Source organism: Poeciliopsis prolifica, unplaced genomic scaffold (genome assembly GCF_027474105.1).
Source record: "Poeciliopsis prolifica strain line A6 unplaced genomic scaffold, Auburn_PproV2 SCAFFOLD026, whole genome shotgun sequence".
In the NCBI taxonomy this organism is placed as follows: Eukaryota; Metazoa; Chordata; class Actinopteri; order Cyprinodontiformes; family Poeciliidae; genus Poeciliopsis; species Poeciliopsis prolifica.
In genome coordinates this window covers 1,595,085-1,621,734 of record NW_026562401.1, presented here as the reverse complement: position 1 = coordinate 1,621,734, position 26,650 = coordinate 1,595,085, and the positions used below count along the sequence as shown (strand labels likewise).

The following is a 26,650-nucleotide window of genomic DNA, read 5'->3' as shown; positions in this document are numbered from 1 at the left end:
CAGAAGGTTTTTTTTTCTTTTTTTTTTGCTCCCCTTTCCACTCGTCTTTTTCGCTCCTCTGCAGCTTACTTAGTGACACTAAGCCCGTCTAGGGAAAACGTGATTATCTGAACCCATCAATACGCCAGCTTTCATTCAAAACATGCATGAGAAAGGCTTTGGTGCATAATAGATCAGTGGGAGCCTGTCTGTTTGCGAGGAAAACTGAGGGGAATCTCATTTTAGTGTCGGGAATGTTGAGCAGCAGTTTGATCAGGGCCGGATTTAGGATGATGTGGGCCCCTGGGCGGTTGCCAGTTTTGGTGCCTCACCTACTGGCATTTCTTTCATGGATGCAAAGAATGAATTGACATTCATGTATGCTGTCCAAGGCTTTTCATGTACTTTTCCTGGTTGATTTCCAGTTCTTTCCGTCTCCTAATGAGTCAATTACAAAAATGTTTTTAAAGAAAAAAAGTAATTTCAAATGATGGAAGTTTAGAAACATCTCAACTCTAAGATGCTATTCACATACGTCTTCATTTTTATATACATGTGGCGTTGAAATTAAATTCTCAGATGGTTCGTTGATTCATGAATAGAAAACGACACAAGGTCAGAAGTAATGCTGTATAAACTCAACACCCAGAATCCTAATCCAGCAAAAAAAAAAAAAAAAAATATGGAAGGAAGAGAGGAGCATTTTTTAAATGTTGTCATATTTGATATTCTTAGTATAAACAGTTAATCAAAAGTTATAAGTCTTCAGATTTTTTGGCTTCTTCAGAGCCTTATCCAACAACTTAAACTTATTTCTACAAAGACCTTCAAAATGTGTGTTTGTGACACATAAAACAAGCAAGAAAAAAAATACAACTACATTATGGCTCTTAAATGTTCCCTCTCTTTGAATCTGTTCTCCAATTGCTTTAAGTTATTTTTATTACATGATTGTAAATTTGAGATCACCTTTTATGGCTGCATCTTTTCTGTAGGGGTGAACAAAAACCTACTGGGAGTGAAATGCTACTGTAAAGTCCCATCACATCCCACAGAGAGACATGAAAGCAGACTCAATGTGAGGCCTTTATCTGAACAATTGCCCCATTCTGTCTCGCACCCCAACCCTGACCACCCCTATAACCCCCCTTTTTCCAGATTTCCACTTGATTAAGCCCTAAGCTGCCTAGAATTGAATCTGGAGGGAAAATGGCTCACTAATGATGACCCTCAAGTCTGATGTGAAAAGGGGTAACGACTTTTTCCTGCCTTTAATTTTAGGCAGACGTGCTGAGATTTAAAAAAAAGAAACATCTCGTCAACCAGTAGTATTGCTGCACATTGAGGTGTGCAATTTCCAAAGCATCCCTTTAAGAAGCCAGGCATGTCTACTGTGATAACATGACTCTTTTTGTTTCACTTTATATTACATTTCTTGGCATTTTAGGCAACTTTTTTTTTTAAAGTTAAATGTTAATATAAATGATTCCTAACGGTTTTGCTTGTTCATTGCAAACAATGCAGTTTTAGCACTTGACATTAATTTTTCACAGCTGGTTTTCCCCTTATTTGTAAGTAATTACCTCTGATAGTGAGAATAAGCAGTGGCAGTCTGCAGAGAGCACTATGCATTCTCTGTATGGTGGTGAGGTTGCTGGGCAATAAGAGCTGCTGGGTAAAGGCTTCTTTCTGCCCCGCAGGCTTTCCCCCCTCTGTCACTCTGACTGGATATCCTCTGGCTCTTCTCTCAGCTTACTTTGTTTGCATATTAATAGATCTGAGGACATAAAGGTAACCATAGACCAGCGTTTTCATTCTGATAACCAGTATAATTGCAGATGCTTGTACATGGTACTTTTCAATGTTAAGGCAGTCTAGTTATTACCTTACATGAAGTGATATGCATTAGTACGATTCAGAACGTTATATATAATTGCTGGCCACTAGAGGAAGACAGTGTGCTGAAAAGTTTAAACCCAGAAGTATGTCAACTTTTGTTGGTATGAGTCTGCCTTAGAGCTTTGGCAGCTATCAGCTTGTGAGCATCAAAAGATCCATTCCTGAATAAAATGAAAATATTTCATGAGACCAAAAAAAAAATCATCTTTGTTACAAAGATGCCAACTTACTTGCAGGATTGTCCATTTTTCTGTGGAGAATAATCACTTGTTCTTTAGGCCTCTCTTTGAAAGAACACATTAATGCGACATGACAAGATGGTGATCAGCCTGGTGATCTGCTGACTTTGAGGTGCTATGGAAGCCCAGCTTGGTTAAATAGCGACCTTCAGCTTGTCTGCATTGTTGACTCTCTTGATGTTGACGTGGTTCCTTTGTGAGTATGTCAGGTAGTGGTACATTTAAGAGTGCGGGCAGCATTTCCATGAAGTTTGCCAGTGAAGAGAAGCACAAAGTGAAAACACCGGGAGACTGAATTCGGGGCCTCATTCAAAATGTTCAGCTTCTCCTTCCTTCCTCCAGACACTAATACACTGATTGCCTTTTCAAATGTTAAATGACCACTTGTCTTTAAAGAGGATTTTGGACCCCTGAAACAAATCAAATACAAAACTGAGGTCAGAGGTGTATAAACTGTGGTGATATAAGGGAACTCGTTGTGAAACGATGTGCAACCCATGTACTTAACCAATGTGTATCACATCTTTTCTCTTGGTATTTGCACTAAATTATAAAGGTAAATAATTGTTGAAATACTGAAATCTCACATGTAATAAAAAAATTTTTGTCAGTTAAATTCCAAAGGCATTATTTTACATGAGCGGTCTCAAACTCCAGTCGTTAAGGGTTTAGCTCCTGCAACTTTTTAAGGCCACCTTATTTTCATTTGCTGTGGTTCTTATTCCCGTTTGGACTGATTGACCCTTCTGAGAGAGGTCAGAAAATGACCCTTGATGAAACCAAAGGAAGTTTCAGTGACCCTTAGTGACTCGACAGTGACAATGAGCAGTTGTTCAGGGTTGCTTCAGAAAGGGAGCAATACCAGGTTAAAAAACAATGTCTTGTCATTTGTACCTTGAACCTGTCATCTGTTGCTTTTATATGAGCAGAGTTTGTGCCCCTCCTGGCTTCTGAAAATGGGAAGACTATTGTACATGCTTTGTGTAGCACTGCTCTGATTTCTGTCCCAGCACAAGAATTTAGATGTTTTTCTGCCTTTTTATTGGCTTACGGTGTCAGAAGGAGAGGGCCGCCCAGGGCTCTATTCATACTGCTACTGGATAATAGTTATCAAAGGCACATAATTACTTTTCCTTACAGTATGGTATGAGCAGCTTATAGAAAATCTGTTAAAATCCTCAGAGCGGGCATGAAACTTCAAAGCTGCCTCAAGGTAAATGACACAAGGTCAACATGAAGCGTTTTGTGGGCGACAGCTTTGTTTCGTTTCCATACAGATGCTGACAGAATGCCCAAAACTACAAAGCTAGCATGGTAAATTTGAAAAAGAAATACCCAGCATCCTGATTAGGCAAGTAGATTCAGAAAAATGAATACAAATAAAGAGAAAAGGTGCTAACATAGTCATTTGAGAAGATTTAGTATGACAATTCAAGAGTGGAGACCTCTTTCTGTCTTTATTTTCTGAGAAACAATAGATAGATAAGTCATTAGTGTGAATGCTTTAGGCATTCACACAATTGAGTTTTGCTGCGTTTCTTCACCTGCATACGTTTGCTATTTTCACCATTCAACTTTTATACTATTCCACTTGCTAACACTGAGCAAGTGATAGCATGTGGTTCTGTTTAGCTCAGAACCTGCTGAGCTAAACAGGTTCTGCTATAAAATCTCTTTCGCTCCTTTTGGGCAACTAAAAGAAGTCGTATTTAGGATTTGTTGTGGGTTTGTTTGTTTCTTAGGAGCAGTTTAGTTCCTGTTTGTAAAAACGTCAGTGAAACATCTCTTACGGCAACAGACTATTTAGTCCCAAAGCCACAAGATTTCAGGAGTCTATCACTGCTGCATCTTTAAACAGGAAGGAATCATTACTCTGACAGCAACCCACAAGTAGAGTAAGCTTTTAGTTTATAGAAGCCCTGACAAGAAGAGTACGAACATACAATGTTTGAAGAATTAGCTATTTTTAATTTAGATTCATGTTTAAACACACACTTAGAACATCCCTTATGCTTAATTTACATATTTAATCTATATTTAATCTGGTGTTTTTGTATTTTAAGCATTATTTGTCTCTGTCAGGACACAAATAACACACTGATGTATGCTATTCACATACATCAGTGCAGGCATATAGAAACAACTCTGAAGAATAAAGCTCCTTTTGTCTTTGAGGATCTCCTCAATGACCAGTTGCCTCGTTCTGATGGTTCCTGTCCTCGGGAGACGTGTATAATTAGAACCATGGAAACAGGAAACACCTCACCCTCTCTATCATTCTCTTCACCCTCTATCTAACCCCCGCGTCTCTCTTTCCCCTCCTTTGCATGTGCATGTACAAGTTATCAGGTGCAAGATGCTGCATATCACTGTAATTAGTCGAGTGATGGTTATCCTTTACTGGAATGAGGACATAGTTGTTGTCCTCAATTTTTGTTTCTGAAGACGGTGGATGAAAAAATACTCCCAGAAAAATTAGGATTGAGATGTTTGGAAAAGTTGACTTTGTCAGTCTGCCTAAAACTGAAGAAGGTAGGGTTGTATACATAAACCAAATCCCTTGATAGTCTTAAGGCTTGTAATTAATATTTTAAACATGAAAGCTTCAATTACACAAAAATTAAACAACAAACTCCTATTATAGCAATAGAAGTTTGGGGTTATTTTAATTTCCATTTAACTCAATATCTGTTATATAGGAGCCATGACTTACTGAAATGACATATTTTCTTGTCTTTTCCATGTTGAAGTGTTGTTGAGAGACATAGACCTAAATCATATTTAAACTCTAAGAAAACTTAAATTACTTAATTACTAATGAAAAGTTATTTACATTCTTTCTCTGAAACTGCTGATGTGGACAGGTAAATAAAAAAGAAACTATATGGATTTTTGTTCTACACAATAAATAAATGGGCTCAAATTGAAGGTTGAATTTTTCAAATATTTTCTTTAAGTGTTTTTTTTTCATTTTTTGTAATTCTAATTCTGTAACTATGAGTTGCCATTTTGTCTTTCTTTGTTATATTTTGATAAATAGATGCATTGCCACAAAATGCTAACTTCTCCTCTAAATGAATTGAAATGTTTTTGGGTTTTGGAAATGGTATGTTATTTCCCTGCTCAGATTTGTTAGCGTTCATGCAATGCGTCAGATTAGATTCTCTTGATCCAACTTAAAGCAACATTGCATGTGATCCTGTGAGTTCTGGTAATTTCGGCCCATTATTTTTTATAATAGGAACATTTCTGACAAGAATAAACTAATTCTTGGTTATAAATAGAATTGCAGCATAGAGATAGGTACTAGCTTCTCTGCAACCCTGCATGGACCAGTGGGTAGAAACAATGGATGAGGTCTTTCTTTTTGAGATTGTTTACTCGATTTTGTGTTGCCGGGTAGATTCTGTTCAAGTGGTTTCTTGGTTCCACTGGTCCGACAATAATCACCCTTGGGTTTCACAAGAAAAGCTTAGTTCACTGTGAAGGATGCACTGGCGTGGTCTCTAATTTCTGCCTCTTCCCGCAAAGATCAAAGACTCTATGGGAACCAGGTGCATAGCTTGCAACTTGTCATATTTCTATCTCTGTTACGGTGCAAAAAATGATACACTGACGCACCGTCCCGTGCTTCTATGGAAGGAGACGCTTCTCCTCACTCCATATCGATACTAACTAACTCCTCTGTTTGCGCTCAGATATGCAGAGTTCACAAGAGAAAAAAAAAGTCAACACCTTTTTTGACCCAGAGGAGCAGCTCCCACCTTTTCCCCTCTTCGCAGCGTGGAATGTACACCTGGAGGTGTTTGCTGAGTGGCTCAAGTAATCCATATAACAATGAAGGATGGCGTCTGCTGCAATCAAAGGCATTAGAGGATCTCCTCGTTGTGATAATCCTTTATTTTAAGACTTCTGGTTGGAGGACTTAAATATGATTCAAGTTTTTCGTTTCGTGGGAAATGCGAGAAGATTGGTAACTGATTTGCAAAAGGACAAATAAGATAACAAGTAAAATGTTTGGAGACCCAGGTTAAGTGCAGTGTTTTGAAACCTCTCTTGTTTGACATGGCAGGTCGGGTTAAAAAGCTCTGCACTTGGTTTCCTCTCGCAGAGCACATGCACACACACACAGGAGGGAGATGGGTGCAGATAAAACATGAAAAGGGTTACGCCCCTCTGAGGAATTGGGATGCCTTAAGGGGGGGCTGGGAAACCTTCTGCCTGGCGAGCCTTAATAGAGTGATTCCTCCTCCTGGGTCAACAAAACAGAGCGTCTCAGATTGGACACGTCAGGTTGCTGCAGGACTCGGACTCGGGGGCTGGTCCTCTGCTTTGGTTAGACAGCTGCCTGCTCCTCAGTGCTCAGAGAGTCGGAAACTCCTCGGTGCCCTGTTGGAGGCTTCACATCTGGAAACAGAGTGAGGTGAGTTCTGATTTTCTTGGGCCAATTAATTAATCAAGTTGGCAGGAATCAATTTGGGTTCGCCGTCAAAGCCGTTTAACCAAGCAGGGATTGGAAAAAGCAAAGCAAGAGGTAATATGTGGTCAGCAAGACCTGGAATTACATTCAGAAAAATACACCCAGATGTTGTGTTTGACATAACAAAAGTCTCACAATTGACTTATAGAAAAATAATCTATAGATTATTAGGCAAACATGTCAGTGTTAGATCCACAAAATCCAAGATTAGTGTATATATTTAGGAAATAATTTGTCTCACTCAACCTGTCGCTCCTTGTGGTACAATTAGGTGTTAAAGGGAGGGAATCTGTTGCCCAAGTTTTATTACAACATTTTAATTACATGGATTACTGGCTGTAACTTGTTTATTATCAGGAGTAAGCCTTGCCTCAGCATACTTCTTGCTCTCATTACATTCCTCGGCGAATTAATACTTTGTCAGCATGTTCTCCTTGACTTTGTGAACCACGCAGTAACTTGATCTGGCCTCCTCCAGCCACCTGTGTTCGCGCGCTCGGGGAAAACAGTGTCTTTTGTGTCGGAGTGAGACGTCCACACAGCAGGAAGAAGGGGGCTGCGCTGCGGTTAGCCGCGACAGGTGGCACGCTCTCCAGGCAGTAAAGTGCAGCAGCACGGTTGGACAGGCTGTCAGAAGAACAGCTGTAGCGAGGTCCGCGACTGGGAAAAGAGAATTTCACTGAGCTTTTAGAATGGTCTGTGTTGACATGTCTCTTTTTTGGAAGGTCTGTCAAAAGTTCTCTTTGAATTTAGGCAGATTTTTTAAAATCCTTTTGCAATCCAGGCTATTTTGCTATACAAATAAAATGTGATTGATTGATTTATTTTTTAAGACGGAACAGTTTTTCCCTTTATATTTAGTTGGAAATATGGGGGTTATGTGACAAATCAATATCACAGCACCAAAAAGTATGAAATGTGATAGAGTTTTCTGTTAATTGTCTTATTATGGAGAAAAGAAAAGAACAGTCAATTGGAAACCATCATAATCTGGATTTGTGAAATTTATAAGCTCCAGCAAGAAATTTATTTATACTATCAAAAATGTTGTAAAAACTATTAAGTAGTTTTGAACAATTGAATGACTCAGAAGCCTGTTATTCTTAAAAAAAATAATATTTGAAAACTTGGTGTATATGATCAACTAAAGGATGTTAAATCTCTCAGGCTCTGCGTCATGCATCTGTTTTGTTTCTGTATCTTAGTGCATTATTATTAAGTCAAAAGATAATGGATGGTTCATGGTTACTTTAAATGTTTAATGTGAGGGAAATTTTACTAAAGATTTGCACTTTGTAATGTGACGTGGCTTTGGTGTTTGGGTAGTTGTGCTAATAAAGCCGAACTGTGAAGCAGCAGGAGAAGCAGCTCCCTAAACTTCCCCATTGATTTTGTTTTTAGCTGTCTGCTGAGGTTGGTCAGGAAAGGTCAGAGGGGACAGGATCCGGCTGAACCAGGATCATGATGTGAGTTCTCAAGTCTTTGTGAGGCCGTCAGAAAGAGAGGATGACTAGTTCACTTTGTCCTCTATATTTACTCACCTCCTCCTTCAGTCAGGCCAAAACTGAGCTGTAAATGCAAAACCTATAATGCTATTATTTTTTAAAAGACTCTTATCACAACTAAAAGGGTTTAAATGTGTCTTTATACAATAAAATGCACATTCTTGGTTGGTTGGAGCTGCTTTGATCCATTCACCTGCTTCACAGGTGGAAAATTTAACCTGGAGATACTTTGACTGAAATTTTACATGCAAAATTTACAACATTTTAGTCTCTTTTGCATCTTATTTAATCTTATTGTAGAACATTGTGGAGAAATTATTACTTTTTTTGTGTCAGAAGATTTGCGTCTTTGTAAAGTACATACAGCAGATGTCTATTTTTTTTAAAGGAAGCTTTATATTCTTTTAGCCACAACTTTTTAAGAAAAAGCTTGACGTTTCAAGTTCCCCCACAATTTCGGGAGGACCATGTGCTTTGTGGGACTGGTATGAAGTGACGTAGAAAGAAGGTGTCACATTCCACAGTTTGGTGCATGTTTGCATTAGTTCATCACAATGACCATCAATCTATTGCTCAATATAATCCATTGTCTGTTTACATGGTGGCTCCTTTTGTCTAAAGTTTCCTCAAACTGAGCTTTCTGGAAGCTATAGCTCTCTCTCCTCTCTATAAGCACCACCGAAGGAGATGTGTTAAAAAACAAAAGTCAATTAATCTTTTGTTGTAGTAGTATAACCCCTAAACGTCTCATAAAATGTAAATAACTTTAAACCTTTCAGTAGAAATATTCGACTGAGGTGTAAATGTGTTCTGTCACCACAGAGGCCCAGTTTGTGACTCTTTTCAAAGTGGGAAAGACGAGATGTTTATGCATCATAAGCAACACCGGAATTTGTTCATTCAGCCAGGAAATGACAACAAAAACATGGAAGCTTACACAAACTTTCCTATCCCTTTAGTCAGGGCAATAATTGATTCATGTTTGGAACTTGAAGTGAGACAGTCTAGGTTGGACAAGCACCTGAGTTTATCTTCAAATGCACCATCAGTATGAAGGTAAGGGAGGTAAAGCTGCAGCTACAAACATTTTGGGGGTCACAAAGCTTTCAAAACTACAATTTATTTAAAGACTTTTTATTTATTTTTAACACCAGTGCCAATAATTGTGGATTGCACTGCATCTCTTACATCCTCCACCTCCTTTAAGTCTCATTTTTTAATCTGTGAGACACGAAGATGAAAAACGATGAAGCTGCAGCTCCTGTGTCATCTGACTAATTTGTCTTTTATCTGATATCGTGCCTCTCTAGGGAACTGCACTATCTGCACATCACATAAATAATGTTTTCCAGAAGCTTGCGTAAATACAGCTATTTTAAACCCGCGATTGCCAGTGGGAAAACAACCGGGAAGCTTTGACTGTTAGTCGTGCAGAGACTTCAGCCTGAACGAGTCTTATATTTCTATCGTAGAAGAAGACTGAAATCAATACGTTTATTTTTGACTTTTACATTAACGTAGATGAGCTCACCACTTCAGCTTTTAGGATGCAGTTTGTTAATCCCAGTGTTGCATGGCTCTCTGCTGACGTCAGTCACCAAGAGAAAAAAAACACACACACTGATGTTGTCTCCTGTGACCACAGAGGACATGTCCACATTCCTAAAAAAGACACACTGAATGAAGCGGGTGAACGCAGACAGAAAGAAGTTATTCTGGATCCTCTGACAAAAACAAACCTTTTCAAAGACAAACTTGAGTAGAATTTCGTCACTGTTGCGCGAGTAATCCCGCCGGATCACGTTCTACGATTAGTTAACAGCATATGATTGTATGTTTGTCCGCAGACGCCATTCCTCGTTTTGCGTTTTCCTTGCTTCTTTGACTTTTTGTCAGGATATTTTTTAGCTTCCCTTAATCAGCAGAAAGTAACTGTTCTGTAACAGTGAAAGGTCAGAGGGCAATGAAAGCTAATCAGTTCAAATTAGCGTCTCCAGGATCTCTGTGTCCATGTTTTATATTGTGGGAGACCTTTTAAATTGTTTTTTAATTTTTTATTTTAACTTGTTTGTTTATACTTTTTGATAAAACTCAAGCATAGCATTCAATATATCATATGTTATACATCTGACTTGCTTCGTTTTTTGGAGTTAGGCTCCTTCTATTAATATTTAAGTATTTTTTGTTCATATTTGTAGTTGCATGGGAGGCAGTCAATCAAAAGCTTTGCTTGAATGGCTCTATCAAAAAGGTTACTGATACAGTTAGATTACGTTTTAAAAAAAATACAATCAGAGGTGCTTTAAAAACATTCAGTGTCAAAAGACCTGAAATGTTTGGTCTTTTTTTCTCCACACATATGATGGTGTTCCTTTAGGTTCTGTTCTCGGACCAATTCAGTTTACAATTACATGACTGAATGTTACATTTTATTTACACAACTTTTATTTTCATGTTTACTTTTATTGTGAGAAATCCTTTCAATCTTCCATTCAAAATCTGAACGTTTAATTTCCTAAAATACGCCTGAAAGACTGAAGGTAGAGTTATATTTCATTTACACTGATAACACAAATTGACAATACAATACAAAACATTTGGGTTGATGACAAGTACAGCAATACTTTGTTTAAACATAAATCATATTTTCTGTTGAGAAATAGACCCAGCTTTACATCTTTTCTCAAAAATAAGAAATAACAGTTTCTGTTGTGTTATTTTTATAACCAAATTGTAGATGCTATTAACCACTCTACTTTAAGATTCATCACTAATGAAGGCTATGAAACACCAAGGCAGTGTATTATAGCAAAAATTATTTTTTTAAATTGTTTTAATGTTTTTTTTAAAGCTTTTCAAAAACTCTCAAACCTCCTTTCCTTATTGCACTTATAGTTCAGAAGCTCACCGATTCTTGTTTTTGTATTTTCGTCTAGAACAAATGAGAATGAAGAGACTGCGAAGAGGCTAAAACAGAAAAAGTTCCTGTTTCAGAAGTTTCAGTAGTAATTATAGGTTCTGTCTTTGTCCAAACAGCTAGAGGGAGGAGGACTATATACATGAGGTATGTGCGTCCTCCGTTTACGTTGAAGGTTATAGAGACTAAAACAAGACAAACTTGGAGATTTAACGACACATCACGGAACATATATTTTCACAGTTTGGTGAATCAGCCTTTAATATCTCCCTACACAAAAACGAGTCCATTTTATTGGATAGTGGTGCAGAGACTTGGCCCATAAGTGTTGAGTGACTGCAGTGGGTCTTGTTTCTCTCTGGTCATTTTGTTGTCTGCTGCTAACCATTTCTCTAAAAATAAACCAACTTAATTACCTTTCCTCACCACTGTCTCTGTTTAAACAGGCTGCTTTAATGTGATTTTCACATTTTCACTGCATTTGGATTTCCTGTTTAGAAGGAAATGAGAAGTGACCGCTCTTCAGTTTGGAAGATCCATTCTCCCCTCGTCCAGATCTCAGAGTCTGTGCCTGTTTAATTTATTTGTATTTTTTGCTGATTAGATGTAATTATTAAGGAATGTTAACTAAGCTGTAATTATAACTTCATTTTCTAGCCAGCGAAAGAAGTGCACATTCCACCGTGACAATATTTAATAGGAATGCTATTATACACACTGACCTGAGCCGCTGCTCCTGTGCTAATGTCTTCCTTTCTTTTTCTTTTTGAAAAGCAGCAGAATAAGCTGAAACCCTGGTCCATTTGTATGGTGGTGACAAAGGGAGACCATTGAGGCAAGAGGGCTGGCAGGGAGCTGCTAGTTGAAGGCAGGGGGTGTCGAGGGTTTTATGTGTGGGGGAGTTTGGAGAAGAGTTGGTCAGAGTCTGATGCACACTCATTGTTTGGATGTTGGGGCTTGGAAGCAACAGGCTAAGTAAGTGTGAGTATTTTATGAATGATGAGCTGCAAGTTGCTGCATTTGTTCAGCTGGAGGAGGCTTCAGTAGCAGAGCAGGAGCAGCAGCAGTAGCAGGGCGGGGGAAGTTGTTTTGGGAGAAGAAGGGAGGGTGAGTGACGGGGAAGCCAGCTCTCTGCCTCTCTCACGCTCTGGAGTTTAGTTAGTCTGCTCCAGTCGCTGACTGCACAGCACGCTGAAGGAGAGACAGTAAGTGGCAGGCAGAGGGGGGTGGAAAAAAATGGAGCTGGACCTGGACCAGTTGATATCATGAGAGTGGAGGATCAGATCAGCAACTCGGAGTTGACCACATTATTTATTGATGTTTTCGATCTTCTTCTGGTGCCGAAATGCTGTCACAGGGCAAAATGCACCCCAGGGCAAAGTCCCGCAGCTGTGATTACTACCTGAGTATTAAGGTATGACCTTCAAAAGTCTTTTTTTTTTATCACAACAATTCTCTTTTGGGTATATTGTTTCATTTTCTTTCTGTCAACTGAAAACAAAACTTTTTTGGGAACTGTCTGATAACAACAACCTATGCGTATGATTGTAGACATTCCACAGATAGATGTTTTTGATATAGCAGGGCACAAGCAGCTAAAATTTTGACTGCCAGGGCTGAAGCCAAAACATACCTTTCGGCTTTTTGTGCATGCAATACGTGAAGCAGAAAAAAAACCACAGCAGTGTTTCTGATTTTGTGTTACTTTACTGTTCAATACAGATGAATGTCCCTTTATTTTGATCTAATATCTGTTGAAATGGGACTTTAAACTCGTGCTCAGATGAACCGTATTTCACCTCTTTGAAAATAAAGGAAGTCAGTCAGTCCTAAATTTGTTTTCTCTCTGTGATGCTCCTCTTTTATCAGCCTCTCAATTGTTTTCGGAGTGCACGCTTTCTATATTTACCCTGCTTAGGTACCAGCAGAGTTTGTTAGCTCCCTTTGTCTCTGCTGTCGCTGCGCCGTTAAAGAGACCTCCATTCATTATTAGACCTCTTTGAAGGAGTAAAACTTTTTCAAAAGACATCTAAGAAAACTTTAAGAATGTGTGTTTTCAGGATGTTAATAACATCAATAGGGATCTGCTGGGACTGTGCGCTCAGCGCGGGGTTAATATCCTGTCAGTGCTGTTTATATCCTGTTGGAAAAAGTCATTAGTTCCAAGCTGAACATGTAAGTCAACTCTGTCTGATCAATTCTGTGGGAACTTTTTGGGAAAAGTACCTCAATCAATTTACGTCAGTCTGAAGACGACTCAAACCACTTTTCACTTTTTCTCATGTTGTCATATTAAACTCTTCACCCTGATGGACAGAAGGAAAAGAATAAACGGTGTTGAATATTTCCTAAAAAAATAGAAATCTGAAAACAGTGTAATGCACCAACCATCACCATGTTTTTAGGAATATTAACACATTTGCCAGACTCACTTATCTTTTTTAAGATTAGCCAAACTTTTCCCTTCTGCCTCTCTTTTCCTGACCGTCTCTCATGAGATACGATTTCCACTGATGCAGATCAAGCAGCTGAATCCGGCTGCTCGAAGCGGGGGTCTAACCTCGCTCCTTTGTTGGCATCCTGGCACCTGGCAGAGTGGGGCATGTCTGAGCAACCTGCCGCCTTTCACTCACTCTGCTGCCTTCAAGGGATGCTAGCAGGTTGGTTAGTGAGCAGCCTGTATGGGGGCTTCAGGGCTCTCCTGTTTCACTCCCCTGGTGACTTCATGCTCCACTGGAGTCCTGGTAGGCAACGTCTTTTGTGTCCGTGACCCACTAAATGCGTCGGTGACCACCTCTGTCCCTCTCACTCTCTGTGTCTCTCTCTTTTAGCAGACTCACTGACGCACTCTTTTGCACTGGTTTTGAATCTTCGTTCACTTTAAAGTCATGAAGTGCGCTAAAATAACCTTATCTAATTTATACCAAATAAAACCTCAGTTTCTATTTCCCCTTCAACTTTTCCCGTTTTCATCCATCACTCTGTGTGTTCACCTTGCGAACAGCTGTTTTCACCCACCGCTCAGACGAAACCATCCCACCTGGAACTCAAACCCGGCAATTACCACCTCGACCCCTCCATCAACGTAGCCAGCCGTTTTACAAAGACCTGGCATCAAAAAGGGTGGGACTTCCCACTTTGCTTCCATCCTGGCTAAAGCTCTGAAGCCAGACACACAAAACTGCATTCCTCTGTGGCTCGGAGCGTATGGGAAGTCCAGCTTTGGTGGTTTGGCTTAGTCCTCCAGCTGATATATGCAGATGTGTTATTTTTGGAGCAGACAGTGTTCTCAGGTGATGCTTGTGTCCAAAGAGCCTGAAATTTCTCATGAACTCTGAACGAGATTATCCCAGAAGAATGAGATAATGCAAATTTATCAACATTGTGGCATTTTGTTGCAACGCCATTGCGCCGGATCAGACGGAGAGCCACTCCTGCTGTCTTTGAACTGCAATTGAACTCAAATCTCTGCTCTGTTAGGTAATTGTTCTTCAAAACCCTGCTTCTGTCACTGGCAAGTTTTGCTATGCCTTTGAAACCTGAACACAAACTCACCAGTCAGACCTAGCAAGGGCTTTCCTCCCATTGTTAGCGCTCCTCTAATAAAACACCGCCTTATTCTTCTCCCCTTAGGCGCAACAGTGACTAATGCCCAGAGAAATGTTTGTCTCAACCAAAGCGATGTTTGACTGCTAATGGAAGTGGGCGTTTTTGGTTTCTGGGCACCAACACTGTACAGCACATGCCACTTAGAGAGGAGGAGTGCACAATGAAAGCCTTGTTGTGGGGTCGCCGATTGTATCCAAATGAGCTGAATTGTACTCGCACTAATTCGTGATGGAAAGCTGCTCAGATGAACCGGACAGTTCCAGTAAGAGGATGAAACATAGGCTGTCCTACAGGGTGAAACTCTAAAGGGTGTCTCTTAATTTCTTCTCAATGGCATTTTATGCATGTATATTGTCATGTAAATGTAGCATAGGTCTTTTAAAGAAAGTAGCATAACAAGCCATAAATCCTGCATTCTTCAACGCGCTACACGGTTGTTATGGTGCCTCAGCCTTCCCTGCCATTCGGCTGTATATCTGGATGCTTATCGTTGAGGACAGATGTCTTTATTCCACTGTTGTGTTCCACTCAGGAAGGACAGATAGCAGGGCAATGTTTGGCCTTGGCTGTGACTAATCAGAGGAAGGGCACAGCCTCAACTGCAAAAGCAACCTACACTGCAGGTCAACCTCATACAGGACCTCAGTATTCTCAGATGTCCTGTCTCACCGTCAGACATGTTGTAGCCAACAGCGTTGGACATTTTCCCCTCTGTCGGTGGCGGATGGTGCTCGGGGGAGGTCATGTGCGAGTCAAATAATGTGTGATGACTTTGTTGTTATTACAGAATTACAACCTGAAACATCTGACCAGTCGGGACTTTCCAGTTTGGTAGCTTGTGTGTGTGATGGAGATGATGTCACTATAACCAGGTGTTTCCCATTGCTAGGATGTGCTAACATCCTGACTCTTCTGCTCGTCCTGCACAGGGACTCACGTGCTTACAGATGAATGCTTAGTTGACTTTATCTGCTCTGTGTAGATAATATGCTGTGCAAAAGTTTTGACTCACACACAATTTCTATTAGGTTTGCTGCCAAGGAGGCAAATGATAATGCCCCAAGTTTTTTGATAGTTTTCGAGAGTTTTCTGTTTTCATAGTTTTTTTAAATTTTATTTTAACTTACAATGTAACAGTATGCCACACCAAAGCCTTTATTTGTTCCTCTCAAAGTAATCCGTTTTTGATTTGTATATTCTGAAAAGTTGCATCTCCCTTCATCTTCAACTTTCTCAAGATTTTGGGTCAAAATAATTGTAATTTCCTCCAAGCCATGGTCCTGCCACCATCATGTTTCACTGTTACTATGGTGTTGTGATGTATATTGTCATATCAGTTCTAATCATGCGTTTTAGACCTGGTTTAGTTTGGTTTCCATCAGTTTATAAAGCATTTCTCCACCAGGGTTTGGTTGATTTTAGCCAAACAAAATGCTGTCTTTGGAGTAAAATGCTTCTGTCTTGCTATTGTACTGCTTAGCCTTGAGAATACAGCAGATTGTTTCACATGCAGTACATTCCTGCAGTACCTTTCCTCTGATTGATACATTTGTGCAGTTATATCATTTTGGTCCATTGTAATATCTCTGAAAAAAAGGTAAAAGATAAAGTATGCAAATGAGGAAATGTCAAAAATAGATCCAAAAGGGACAGCTGAACTTTATTTCGGGTTAATCAGAACCGTTGATTGTAGTTGTCCAAATGTTTCTTATGTTTCATTACAGATGGAAGCAGTTCAGGTGGTGATGGAATTTTTAACATGTCATAAATCTGAGCAAACAACAGCGTTCACCTCAGTGCATGCCTTGGAAAAGCATATATTTCTGTTTTGTGCTTCCCGTTTTCCCCCAGGACGCGGAGTCTTTAGATAACTGCATCCAGACCACCCTGTCTGCGCTGTACCGTCCCTTCAGTGCCACCGCCTCCACCGTGCTGTGGCAGCTCTTCAGCGTGGTGGAGAGGCAGTACCGTGGAGACGGCCTTCGCTGCCTCATCGACTTCTTGCTTCCTGCCAAGAGGATCCTGCAGGTCGTCCAGAAGGAGAGCTGCGTGAGTGCTTCACTGGACATGGTCAAATTGAGGAATCTGGGAGTGCTTCCTGGGATTTATTTTAGCTTCCATTTTGGGGCAGAATGTAGTTAGAGATTTGCTGCAGGTTTGATGAAACCAGGTTTCTTCCTAACTTTTGTAGGGAATATGAAGCTTGATAGAAAGGGCATTGAACAATACAGTTGAGGCTAAGAGGTTTTGCTGAATAGTGAAAGTAGCTCTGAGAAAGAGTTGATTAATGACTTCAAAGAGAAATAGATTTTTTTTTTCTTTTTTCGGGGAAACAAAGGAAAAGGGGTACAAAGTGAAACTCAATATTTCTTTTTCTCTCGAGTTAGGACTCTTAAGACCAAAGCACTGAAACTTTATTCCTCTGTATTCAACTCTCTGCTGATTACACTGTGACGATAGCCACAGAGCAGTAGCCTCACATAAGCCTGGCCCCTGAGAACAGATCGCTGTGCATGAGAGTCTTTGTACTGCAGGCAACATGAGAGCTTTCCGGGAGAGATCACCTCCTCAGTCTTTCCCTGGGTTTTCATAAGAAATGAAAGAAACCAACCCTTGAGCGTTGAATCTTTAGGTCGTTTTTTTTTTCTGTTAATGCTGTCACAGCAGAGATTTGTGTTGTGGTTGCTGCGAAACCAGGCCTGATCAGACAAGCTTTTTTTTTGTCTTAAGCTGAATGATCGCTGTGAGTGATTCATGCAGAATGTACTATAAAAGCATCTTGTCTCTCCATTACAGTTAAACATGTATTTGAGCAGCTTTGCACATGTAAGTTGAAGTGAGAGCAAGTGCTGGGAGACGTAAAACATGAATGAAAATATGTTTTGGTAAATCTAAAATGAATTGATGTCTCGCCGTTCTTTTAGGTAAAGTTCAGAGGCCTGCTGTTTTATCACGAAGGATGGCCTCTCTGCATTCACGAGAAAGTCGTCCTGCAACTTGCACCGCTGCATAAGGTTCGACTAAAGCAAGGAGACTTCTACTTCCAGATTGTTCCTTTGGGGCGCAAAGCTGCGAAGCTGGTGATAAAATGCCTGTCTGCTAGTGGGCAGGCCATCGCAGAGATCCCCATTCCAGAGAGCATGTATGGCAGCATCTTCACGGCTGAGTTCCTGCAGAATGTGACACGAGATCGAAACCTGCACCCTCTACAGAACTGTCTGCTCACCACCGGTACGGCCGTGTACAAGACGCCGTGGAAGAACGTGGTCAACCCGCTGTTTGTCAGCAGCACGGCGGACGCCATCATGCAAGCTCACTGCAGCAGCAGAGGCAGCTTCCGGGGTCACCTTAGCACCTGCAGCACCAGCGGCTCCACCGGGACGCTGGACAGCCACCGCAGCTCCAGAGAGTCCCTGGTCTCTCTTGGAGCTGACTCCATCTTCTCTGAGCCCACCTCCCCAAAGACAAACCACGAGGATTCAAGTGGTGAAAACCAGCGTGTTTGTAGGGAAAAACCAGTAACACCAATCATTAAAATAGAGGGACATGCAGAGGAGTTTGGTAAAGAAACAGGAGAGGACGATGTTGGTGGAAGAAAAAGAGACTCAGGGTCGAATAGGTTATCCTTTGATTCGGATCTCAGTACTCCAGACTTTCGACGCCGCCCAAGGGACTCTGTTGGATCAAATGGAAGCAGCAGGAGACGTTTCAGGGAATCCTACATGGAGGCCCTGCAGAACCCAATGGCCCTCGGGTCCAGCTCTGAATCCATTCTGGAAGAAAGCCCTGAACATGGCACTGGCTCGAGAGAGCGAGCCTTTACACCGGGTAGCAGCCCCGACACCCGCACCTCTCCCAGAGAACATTTAACCTGGAAGTTTGGCAGTCGGAGTTGGCTCAGTGGCGATGACTCCAGGCCCAACACACCCCTGTTTTACCTGCAGAAGGGGCTACGGAGCGCCGAGAGGCAGTCAGACAGGCGCTCCAAGTCGCTGGAGAGGACTAACAAGGCAGGCCAGGTAAAAGGCCATCGAGAGCGATCCTCCTCTGGAGGCTCAACGAGCGTGTCTCCCAAAAGATTGATGAACGGTTACACACTCCGCTTTGGGAAAGTGGATGTGGAAGCTGTGTTTCCTGGAAATGAGAAGAGGAGCAGCAAAGAGGACTCAGGTATGTTCTGGCTCCACCGGCAATTATTATCCTCATGCCATAAAATCCCAATAAAACTCATTGAATGTTGCACTTATAATGTGCCCCAATACAGTGCTAATAAGATACTATATAAAATATGACATAGCGACACAAAATGTATTAAGGCTGCCCTACTTCTTTACCCATTTAGTTATTTTTAGCTGTAAAACACAACAGCTGCTGAACCTTCTGTTAAAGCAAGTAACTGAATGCTAAATGTCTTTTTCAGGAAACATTAGAAAAATTATGAGGTACAGATTACAGCAGTAATCTAACAAATTAAGTTCACCACAAATTTATTACATAGCAGTAATTATGGTGGGTGATATGTTCCTTCATCAGGAATTGTACTTCTAGCTATCGTCACGTACGCCTTGCTTTTACAGTAAATATTTCTGTTCTGAAATGTGCATTAATCCCTGACAAGAAAATTGTCCTAAAATCACGACACCTCACATAACTATTCCCCAAATCTGTGTACTGTAATCGTTTTCAAATCAGAAATGATGCTTTTGTGACCGAAATGAAGGGATTTAGTTTCTCTTTTTCAAATTCTGATGCTTGCTTGTCAAGTTTTGCTCTCCCTAACATTATTTGGATCATGATGACTTATCACTCATCAAGTAATGTCCTCTGAGCTTGATAAACCTCAAACTAATAGCAGGGTGTGCAGTAATGCCCTGCAGCAGGACCAGTCGCAGCAGTTCATCCAATGGCTGGTTCTCTAGTCGGAGTAGAGACAGCTAATGTCTCTGAATCTTTAATGTCTCATTAATGAGTGATCGCCTTTTTTAAAGCCCACATTATGTGTTCTTTGGCTCATTCCGGGAGGCATGTATGGCCCTACCCTGGAAAAAAAAAAAGAAGAAAAAAGCCTGTGTTTTCTTTCCTGCCATTAGTGTGTTTTGTTTTCTGTGGGTCTGCGATGGGTGGCACAGGAAAACAGAGATGTGAGGGTCCCACCTCGGAAATCGTGCCGTTTTTAAATGATGCTGTGTCTTCCGTGAATTGTGAGCGCACACTGAAAACTGTGTGCGTTCTGCTAAATATCTGGATGCAACCAGGAACACCGCTGAGAGAGACATTTCCTGATGAAGGAATAACTGTCGATCATCTGAAACACTGCAGTAAAAGCACATCACTCTTTGCCGAGATCGTATTTCAGCGTTTGCAGAGCCAGGTTTCTCACAGTGGTAATTCAGAGCCTACAAAAGATCCTGTAAACCCTGTAAACTGACCGTAGGGACCCCTGCATCCCACAATGAGATGACGCTGCAATGCTATTCGGGTTGCCGGGGGATGCACTGATCCCAGATAGGTTCCCTCTTTTACAAAAGTTTCCTTTGTGAGTCAAGCAGTCACTGGGGATCAAGGGAGGGAAAAAAATGCTTTCAAACCATGGTGATATTGAGAAACATTACCTGTATTGACTTCTTCTTGTTTTGAAAAGAAAAATCAAGCCAGATGCTGAATCTCTCATAATGACAGGAAATGTTTGCAATACTTGAACTCAGCTTTCATCTCGACTGCAACAACCTATGAAGATTTAGGATCATCTTTTGCCTAAAAACACAGGATGATACAAGGGCGGCTTTGCTTTATGTCGGTCACTTCCTCTCGAAAGAAAGTATTTTAGGAAATGTGCTGCAAACACAGGCCTGGTCACACAGTCGCAGAGGAAATGCACAAACTGTTTAAAGACAATGGAGGCTGATCATGGACAACAGGACAACACTAAAGGCCTCAGTCTGGTTAAAAAGACAACAGATAACAGTCATCCATCAAATCATTGACAAAGACAAGAGCTACCCGCGGCGTGGGTGCCGCACTTTATTATTAATGGTTTAATGACAAATGTGTAAACAATTACTTGAATTTTAAAGTTTGTATGTATGATACTATAATAAGGTTTACACTAGTTACTGCTATCAAGGCACACCAAGGTTTTTAAAAAGTTACAGTTTCAAAATTGAGCAACTTTTTTTTTTCATATTGTACACTCAAAAATCCACAGTGACCAGAGTTTTCTCTTGCTGTGCAGCACTTCTGAGTTCCCTCTGAACTTCCTACTTACAACCTCTCCAAAGGTTACATTTTCAGCCAATCACAAAGTAGTCGTCTGACACCAAAAGAAAAGGAAAGGGGGTTTTTCAGAGACTGTGTGATGCCTGATGTGTTGCTAATAAAATGTATGAAAAAAACCCAAAAAAACATTAAACATGAAATGAATCAGTAGATTCACTTAGTTTTGCTAATTAAATTAAATTTACACGCCAACATCGGAGAACTCGAGTCACGTGTGTTAAAACAACAGGATTGCTTAACTATAATAATGTATAATTTAATGTATTTGTTTTAGTACTGATTAACTTATTTCTCACCAACAATTCTTGAGTTTTGATGTCAGTATCCATTTAGTAAGACAATCAGGAATGTGTTAGTAGTCTGTTTCCCTAAAGAAATGAATTAAAGCTGTGATTTGTGGAATCATTTGGGAATGTTAGACTATCACTCCTGTAAACAGAGCCTCCGGGTTGAACAGGCGGAGGTGAAAATACGAAAGTCTAACAACACCAGACTCACCTGTGACTCAGAAAAACCACACATCTGGTGTCATTGATGACTTAGAGTGAACTCACAGATAGATAACATCTAATTCTCCACAAATAACCACTTCTTCCTTGGTACGAGGGACAGTAAAAAGGGAAGCCTCTAATTCAGTCCTATAGTTCAACCCTGGTAAAACCTGTCTGAGGAACCTATCAGAGCTGTGCTCACCGTTTTTACTTATCTCTACAGGTCAACGTACTGACAGCATTAGCAGTGACACCAGACGGCACAAAACAAGTGTTGAAGAACCACACAGTCCCAAAGCTGAAAATGGGATTACCCTAAGTCCAGGTTCCGCTCAGAAATCTTCCTGTGATTTTAATCCGGCCTTTCCCAAACTGATGTCAGAAATCAATCAAGAGCTGCTCACCTCAAGGGCTGTGATCTTAGCAGGTAGGAAACTCTGAGCTCGTCTCACATGCACGGTGCTGTTCAAATGCCAACTTGTATTTCTTTGAATTAATTTGACTTTATTAGTTGGGATTTCTTTAATTTTTTTCATTTCTGTTCTTTTGTTCTTTCTGAAAGCCTTTTAGAAATTTTCTTTCAATTTTTCTGTTTTTATGTGGTCCAACACCTGAGCATTTTTAATTCAATACATTATTTAACCAATTAGTCATTAAGAAATAAGGCCTGTATTTGAAATCATTTAAATTAGTGAAGCATCAACATGTAACAGACAATAATAGGAATTAATTTAAAATCATGCTTGTTGGCACTTTGTGACGACTAGCAAGTGAAAATACTCTGTTTTCTCAAATTATGTTTATTACTGAGCACCAATAAAGTTATTCCCAAATAGCTTTTGGGACTTACAGGGCATAACAATCTGCATGTACTATTGTTGCACATAAAATCTATATTGTTCAGGTTTTTGAACGTAAGACCGGATTTTCAAACGTAAGACCGGATTTTCAAAGTCGAAGCCTTCTCTTGGATGTACTGGACTCTGGGCCGGTCAACATCACAACTTAATCTGGAACTGCTGGCTGCTTTCAAATGCAATGAATGGCATGTTCAATGAAAAAGAAAAAACCCAAAAAACCTTTCATGTTGCTATCTGTGCTGCTATGTGCTACAGATGACAAAACAAGAGGAAGACACTGGAAATATTATACTGCTTTAAAACTTCAAAGGATTTTATTGTGATTTCTTGCAGTAAATTAAAAATATTGCATAATTATAAGCAAGATGGGAAATGTTAATTTACATTTTTTACAAATAAAAATCTATAAATGGTGGCATGCCCTTGTGTTCAACCCCTAACACAAACATTTCTCTGCAATTACCACTGCAAGCTGGATTTCACAGCTTCTAGTAGGTTTAATAACATTCTCGTATTTAGCTCCATCTATCCATCTATCTTCCTGTCGATTCAGATCAGGCTCTAAGTCCCATATGAGGAAATCCTTCCCACAGCATGATGCTACCACCAACATGTTTCACCACAGGGAGGATATAATCCATGGGATGTGCAGCGTTCTCTTTAGCTGATCAAATTTAACATATTTTGCTTACCTAACCCTGTATTTTTATGACTTGTCTTGTGTTTTCCTTTGCCTTCATGGTGCTATTTGTTCACTAATGTTGTCTCACAAACCCTTAAGACCTTCACAGAACAGCTTTTTTAGGTTAAATGACATATAGGGGAACTCTACGGACTAGTTAAATGCAATTGAATTCGTAGCATCAGGATAAAGGAGGTTGGATGCACAAATGTGTCACAGTTATTTTGAAAAATCACTGTAATCACATGAAATCCCAATGAAATGCGCTGAGATGCATTTTGTGTGTTCCAGGAAACCGAGACCGTGGAGGGAGACCAGTGCTTCAGGTGTGCACCAGAGCCGAGGTGTGGGCGCTTGACACATGCAGAGTCAGCGATGTAACGTGTTTACTGGGCTACTACCACTCAACTCTGAGGTATGTGTCACGTGTTCAGGATTATGCACCATTAAACACAACCAAATTGGAATAGTAACTACAAATGATGAACATAAGTGATCTTGTCATTTCACAATCTGTACAAACTGGTTCCTTCAAGCAGCATATTTGAACATTTTGTTCATAAAAGGAGATGTGTATAATACCTACATTCAGAATTCCTCCACACAGAGAACATGGTGCATGTCTTTGATGTTAGTCAAGCAAACATAAAATGTCTCTAAACCCAGTACAAGATAAGCACATATAAAGGGGGTTTGCTCCCTTAGAATAGAGAGTATTAATTTCTGCGTAACTGCATGCAATCATGTGCTGGATCAAGGCAGCAGCACACTAACCATAACTCTCTGGTTGTAGGAAAGAAAGGCGTGATCAAGGTCTGGCTGTTATAATAGACAGCAGAAGACAGCAGCCTGTCCCAACTCTGTTGTCATCTCTGTTTGAATTTCAGGTGAGCCCGCTGTGGAAAGTATGTAATTACCCTCCAACACGCCCAACGGCTTTTTTTTTTTTCTCTCCGCCTTGCTGAAAAACTCTGTAATGTTATGTCTCCGCAGCAGGGCTATGATATGTCTCATTCTTTACACGGTTGCAATTGTTCTGCCTCTCGGACTCCGACGTGGTTTGTGTTTTTGTTTTGTGTTTTTTTTTGTTTGCTTTTTTTTTGAGGAGCCACACCTTAAAGAGTATAGTGCCTGCTCTTCCAAGGCATATTTTAAAAAAATGTCTGACCTCAGGGCTCTCGCACCAAGGCCTGTCTTTACTTGTCTGTTTTTAACCACCAGCTCAGAGCTGGTTGGCTGCTAAAGCCAAACGATACATATCATCATGTTATGGTTAGGCTTTTCTCTATGTGATGTAAGATTGTCTTCTTTTTTCTCTCATTGTGAGAAACTTATATGGGACTATAATGCACTGTTTTCAATTGGAGTTTTTCCTTGATTTTCTCAGGCTTTAGTACCAAATGCACTTTATTCAATCCTGTTCTTGGTGGACAAAGATGGAGCAGCCAAACTGGACAGGGATATTGGCGTACAGGTAAAAGTGACGTCTAACTGTTTTACTTATTTATACGACTGAAAGATATCTGCTTGTTCCTCATTCACCTTTTCACTACATGATCTGATGACTGGGATTAGCTGCATGCAGGAATTGACCTGCAGGCATTTAAATCGGCTCTTCCTCAGAGGCAAGACTAGCAGGGTGCTCTTGACTTTTGTTTTTGTTTTCCCTCCAAAGATTGAGACGCTTTCATCCCTGAAGGCACTGCTGAAGCACATCGACCAAACCCAGCTGACACGAGACCTGGAGGGCACCTATCATTACGACCACAACCACTGGATCGGCTTCAGAGAAGTGCGTCTGACGCAGGCACCTTTTCTGTTGCTAGAATCGTAAATACATATGTTAACCCGGTTTTACAAGGCTCAAGAAGCTTTAAAAAAACTGTTTTCTTTTTGGTTGTTAGCATTATTTAGTTTTTTATTGCAAATAAAAATATGAAGGAAGATCATCGTAATGTTGCAAGCAATTATGGGGAAAAGCCTGCGAGCTTGTTGATGCACGACTGGTTTCAAGTTTCGTTTTGACTGTGGTAGTGCTATTAATCCACGGCTGTCTCGGTTTGTTTTCTTTTCTGTTCCCTGCAGAAAATTGAGCCCTTTGCCAGCAGCTGCAGTGCAGCCATCAGCTTCCTCCAGGAGTCCATCAGGACTCTGAGTGTTTCTGAAGACCTCAAGACCTCTCAGGTAATGCACTCACTTGGATACAATACAAAGCTTTGTGTGCCTGTGAAACATCTGGGAGATCCCTGTAGGAACAAATTTGGGTGTCTGATGTTTTTTTCTTAGCCTTTATTATTTAATACACAGTGCCTTTCTAAAGTATTCCCAGTTTTTGCATCTAAACGGGTGGTTTTACAAAGTATTGATTCATAGCAGCTCAATGAAAAATGCACACCACACTTGTCAGATTTTTATTAGTAAATAACTGACAACCATGTTTCCCCTCCTCCCCCCATTGCTTCACTCTTACAAACAACTTTGTGTAAGTCTATCTGATAAAATCCCAACAAAATGTAGAGAGGTTTGTATTTGTATCAGTAAATGTTAAAACGTTCTGACCGATCCTTTGTGAAATGCGTTCATTTGCCACTCAGGAGGTGTCTGAGGTGTTGGAACAGCAGAGGCATCTCATGAAGAGTGTACTGGACGACACCCGTCTGAACAGACTGCGTCTGGAAGGAGGAACCGTTCTCGCTCGCATCAGGAAGGAGGAGGCGTGTGAGAATGAAAACTACAGGTACAATTAGACGACAGCTCGGGACCCGTGACGTGAAAATGTAAATGACCAACTCTAGCGATTTTGCTTTTCAGAGATGCAATTGAGATGTTGAATGCACTCTATAACCAAGTAGATGAAGAGGTTCACAAACTGGTAATCCTGTCCAACAAGTCGCAGAAAGAGTTGGAGGATCTGCTGGAGCTTCACAAGTTTGAGGAGCAAACACAGCAGGTGGGTTCAGAATCAAACATCCCTTTCCACCAGACCCTTATATAATGTGTGATGTGGACGACAAAACTACAGTACTTGGATGAACAATGTGTTTTTTTTTTCTAGATAAAGCGCTGGTTTAACGTAGAGGCAGAGAAGCATCTTCTACCTCTGGAAACTTTAACTTTGTCTACAGACAAAATAAAAGAGATGAGGGAGAGTTTGGAGCAGTTTCTGGAGGAGTCAGAGGTAAATAAAATAAAAAAAATAAATAAAGAAAGAAATTACCTCTCCATGGTTTTGTTGAACCATGTTGTAGTAGACATGAGGAGTACAGTATTACCTTGAAAAGGAAAATAAACACTTAAAGGCTAAAACCTATTCCAGTTTTCGTCCCATTCAGAGGCCTTTAGCTTAACACTTCCATACAATTTTTTTTTTTTTTTTACCAATTTTCCAATTCTGTTGCCTGTTGCATGTAGTATACTGACTACTCGAGTCTTTTCATAGAAAGCCCACCTGAAAAATCCAAACTATCTCTTACAGGCTGTTCTGAGACACGTCATTCTCATATATTCTATTTTTTTGACAGTTCCAGACGAGGCTCCTGAAACAGAATCCCATCTCCCTTCCAGAATCGGCTGCTTGCAACTTTAAACAACGTCTGGGGTCCATCTTGAGCAGAATACAGGAGAGGAAGGCTAAGTTAGAAGTCCTGGCAAACCTGAACGAGTTCTATGACTCGGTGAGTTTCAGAAATCATTTTCAGATTCTGCCTAAAATC

At 40.5% G+C, this 26,650-nt stretch overlaps 1 protein-coding gene across 2 annotated transcripts in view; it reads left to right on the top strand.

The window, feature by feature from the left end:
• The first annotated feature begins 12,188 nt into the window (after window positions 1-12,188).
• zgc:158766 (uncharacterized protein LOC100009641 homolog) overlaps window positions 12,189-26,650 on the top strand; it is a 22,894-nt gene continuing 8,432 nt past the window's right edge. For both annotated transcript variants that reach the window (XM_055047838.1, XM_055047837.1), the window contains exons 1-13: window positions 12,189-12,433; window positions 16,480-16,677; window positions 17,553-18,798; window positions 21,619-21,822; window positions 23,229-23,352; window positions 23,731-23,824; window positions 24,325-24,411; window positions 24,613-24,729; window positions 25,023-25,121; window positions 25,532-25,674; window positions 25,749-25,887; window positions 25,993-26,115; window positions 26,459-26,611. In XM_055047838.1, the coding sequence (XP_054903813.1) occupies window positions 12,365-12,433; window positions 16,480-16,677; window positions 17,553-18,798; window positions 21,619-21,822; window positions 23,229-23,352; window positions 23,731-23,824; window positions 24,325-24,411; window positions 24,613-24,729; window positions 25,023-25,121; window positions 25,532-25,674; window positions 25,749-25,887; window positions 25,993-26,115; window positions 26,459-26,611 (2,796 nt within the window). In that variant the 5' untranslated portion in view covers window positions 12,189-12,364. The remainder of the gene's footprint in view (window positions 12,434-16,479; window positions 16,678-17,552; window positions 18,799-21,618; window positions 21,823-23,228; window positions 23,353-23,730; window positions 23,825-24,324; window positions 24,412-24,612; window positions 24,730-25,022; window positions 25,122-25,531; window positions 25,675-25,748; window positions 25,888-25,992; window positions 26,116-26,458; window positions 26,612-26,650) is intronic.